This window comes from Priapulus caudatus, unplaced genomic scaffold, assembly GCF_000485595.1.
Source record: "Priapulus caudatus unplaced genomic scaffold, Priapulus_caudatus-5.0.1 Scaffold1566, whole genome shotgun sequence".
Taxonomy (NCBI): Eukaryota; Metazoa; Priapulida; class Priapulimorpha; order Priapulimorphida; family Priapulidae; genus Priapulus; species Priapulus caudatus.
In genome coordinates, this window is record NW_014578627.1 from 43,481 (window position 1) to 47,236 (window position 3,756).

Here is a 3,756-nt window from a genome sequence, read left to right on the forward strand (position 1 = left end):
GCCCAAAAAAAAATTTTTGGGCCAGCCTTCGGCTGGCCCGAGTGTCAAGCACTGCCCTGGGGGACATAGACTTTATGAGCTACACTTTGTGTATACATATATGTACCTCGGGTACAGATATATGTACTGTAGTGTAGTACCTGATACGACAACAACCCCTTCAGCCAGTGAGTAGGGCAGATATGGGGTCGTTCTCGTATCAGGTACTACAGATATGTACCCGAGGTAGTTTTAGGTTGTTTAGTATTACGTTTATATTTTTATACGAGGTATATGTTTAGGGTTAGAGTTAGGGTTAGGGTTATGGTTAGGGTACACTTCTGTAGCACAAGTCTGGTACACTTTGTGTATACATATATATGTACCTCGGGTACATATCTGTAGTACCTGATGCGACAACGACCCGTTGAGCGTGAGTATAGGGAGGGGCCTACGTACGTATGATAATTATTAATTTGCTGTGTATATTTTACTTTATTAATATTAATTATTATCTTAATTATCCTTATACCTAGAGAGTTTTTGCAACCTGTTATTTAAAAGCAGCAGCAGCAGGAGTTTTTGCCGTTTGTTCATGGATGATGTGTGCCACTGTGGCGAGTGCTGGGTGAACTTTGACCTATCGTCGGTCGCTGTCGCTGCAGTGTGTTTGCGCAAGTCGCCGCGACTTTTGAGTTTTGTCGTTACGGTCGGTCCGACACGGTCGCTGTCGCTGCAGTGCGTCTTGACCTTAAGGTTTTAGTCGCATGGGAAGTGTAGGTAACACATGCGCAGTCTTGTATGCCCGCTATAGCTGGTAATCTTAAAATAAGAACCTTACCTGGTTTATACGAATGAGGAATTCAATATATATATACGTAAAAAGACAGGGTGGCCATTTCCCTCGACGACCCAAGCATTGAATGTCAAACGGTATTTCATTGGTCACATTGTAAACATGATGAAAGCTAAGTGCTGATTCGCTGTACATAAAGTCGCATCTCGCATCTCGCATCTCGCATTTCGCATTTCGCATCTCGCATTTCGCATCTCGCATTTCGCATGAGCCTTCTGGGCTTTCGTAAAAACGCTATCTACACGCGGCGCGACGATTGCACGAATGTAGGTCAGCAGAAAAAACTGGTTACGAGACATGATCAATCACAATAAAAGTGTGTGTGTGACGCTGAGTTTTATAATAAAACGAAGTAATCACAAGGATTGGTGCATCATGTTACATTGCATAGTTTTAATTCATCGTCACAAAAATAATACAGCGCTGATCCAAATATCAGCCGGACACTGCCAAGTAACGAGCATCACCGAGGCGAAACTGAACTGAACTAAACCGAGGCTGAAGATTTTCATGGACGAAGAAGTCCAAATTTTGGGATCGGTAGAATTGTTTTCCGCAACCTGTATACGAAGACGGAAGTCGAAACCTTTCGAAGCCATTCGAAGCCATTTATTGTGGATTATACACACACACACACACACACACACACACACACACATATATATATATATATACGGTGCTCCTCATAACACACTTTCAACTTTGACATGGCGATGAATACTCACGATAGCAGTAGGCACTATTGTAGAAGCCAGCCACGGAAGCGCCAGTGATGACCCGGAGCACGATGTACAGTGGATAGACGGGAGCAAATGCGCTAGCCGTGCAGGCAGTACCCAGTATCACTACCGTCAGTAAAAAGGTCTTCTTCCTGCCTTTCCTGTAAATGATGCTCTAGATGTGGGAGATCGCCGCCATACTGTACACCCGGGTTGATCAAACAAGTGGAGTCAGATACAGTGCAGAAGCCAAATATTTATTGGTAAAGGGTGAAAATTAAGGTAGATTAGAATGCGAGCTTCAAAGAGTATGAACTTCAATATGATAAACAAGTGCGGAACCTGGTACATGAATTTTTATGTCACATAAAACATTACTTATATGTATTATTGGCTGGCTGTATCCTAGCTGGCCACGTACCTGTCTGATATCTCCCCGAACACGATGCATCCGATCAGAAAACCCAACATGTAGAGACTTTGGCCAGTGGCGGACGCTAGCCAGCTTTTGTCACAGACCACGTCCCACTGCAAAAAAATCAGGATATGTGGGAATAACTCTTTGTAAATTTACTTTACATGTAAAGTTCAGAGTGAGTTGGAGATGTCGTCCCACGAACTTGTGCCGTCAACATAAAATCTGCTAAAATTAATTCATTCAAAATTTGTGCCTTTTTAGTTGTATATGTATGCATAGCAGGCACAGAAATGCTGCAGCGAATCGGGAAAAAAAGCCTACAAATGTTTCTTCTTTGTTTGTCTTTCTTGTCGGTAAAACTGCTAGTAGAAGATGCGGGGCACGTGCTGTGCCCCCGTGTGATTACAGGTGTGTACAAAGTATTTTTTACGAAGTGGCTATATGCCCGGCAGCCGGGCACGGTCTTCGATTTCCTAAATGCCCGGCAGTTTTTAATTTTCAGTGATTTCTCAAGTAAACAGTGTACTACGTGATCCAAAGTGAGCTGTATCCGATACTTACGTCAGCTGCAAAAGTCGAGGCTGCCTCGAGAATGGCTAGAGGTGTGTGCTGATTAATTACAGGTATATATAGCTAGAGTTTCATCCGAGTAAGTTCGATTGTCGCCGAGCCGTCTCACAAGGTGAGAACTATATTACGTGAGTAGTGCCTCATACATACCTCGCTGGCAAATGTCGAGGCCCCTTCTCTCTGATCGTAAACCCAACCATTCTCGCACGAGGTCTGGTTGCCGTCGGTGAAAAGGAAAGGCAACGGACTGTCGAGGCCTCCACTGGCATAGAGAAGAGCTGTCTCCGTGTAATTCCGCTCAGAGTATACCTCACAGGCCGACCATTTCAACACTCCTTCATCTGATATCTCATACGGTATGCTCAGGTTTTTCTGCACGTCGTAGGGTAGTGCCGCCAGCTCCGGCACGGCGCACCAATGCTCAGGGATCGCTCCGACGAATACGATCACCATGTTCTGAAAGCTGGTGGCTATGACAACGAGCGAGAAGAGCAGGAAAATCATTAGCTGCCAGCGGTTGAGATCTCCTACGTGACTGAGGATGTCATCGAACGACATGAGACGAGGCGCTGCCCCATTAGGCTCGTACAGAGGCTTGTTCACCTCCGCCATCTTTCTTGTTTTCACCTCGTATAGTGAATCAATCCCGTGCGCGGTTGCGTTGTGATTCTCAGCTGCCCGTCGTCATCCCGATCTACTATAAATAGATCGCGCATAGAAATAACTCAGCGACGGCGACACCGGTCTCTCCACGGCTCCTTAACCTTAGCGGCGGCTATTCGTGTATCTGTTTTCTCCCGCGATGCTCATGTGGGGTTTTCCCGTTAAGCAGTGTGCGCCACGGAATGGCCAGTGCCTACACCACGGACACCGCCCAACGCTGATCGTTCTATGCGTTGAACAGTAAACGACTGTTTCGCGCGCGCACCCTCTCCTTCTCACTCCGCGACATTGTGTTCTCTGTCACGGTCCACTGCCCCCCCCCCACGCTACCTGTCCACACACTATATACATTCCCCGTTTGTTCCCCTCTCGCTCATATAGCCGCAAGGCAGTTACATTTACGAGGTCAGTTGTCCCTGTACTTTTCCATTCAAGGCACCGCTGCACCTTACTATGAGGGGAATGAGTGGAATTCATTTGCCCAGCCGTAATTACGATGGCGCAGAAGGCTCACCACAAATGCAAATCCCACAATACAAATGCAAATCCCA

At 46.1% G+C, this 3,756-nt stretch overlaps 1 protein-coding gene across 1 annotated transcript in view; it reads right to left on the bottom strand.

Annotated features, from left to right (window-relative positions):
• Positions 1-3,495, bottom strand: part of LOC106817015 (organic cation transporter protein-like) — a gene marked incomplete in the record, with an annotated part of 20,636 nt that extends 17,141 nt beyond the window's left edge. Inside the window, 3 exon segments of the mRNA XM_014821661.1 lie at positions 1,561-1,715; positions 1,976-2,082; positions 2,693-3,495. Coding sequence (XP_014677147.1) covers positions 1,561-1,715; positions 1,976-2,082; positions 2,693-3,154 — 724 coding nt within the window.
• Between the last annotated feature and the right edge of the window lie 261 nt (positions 3,496-3,756).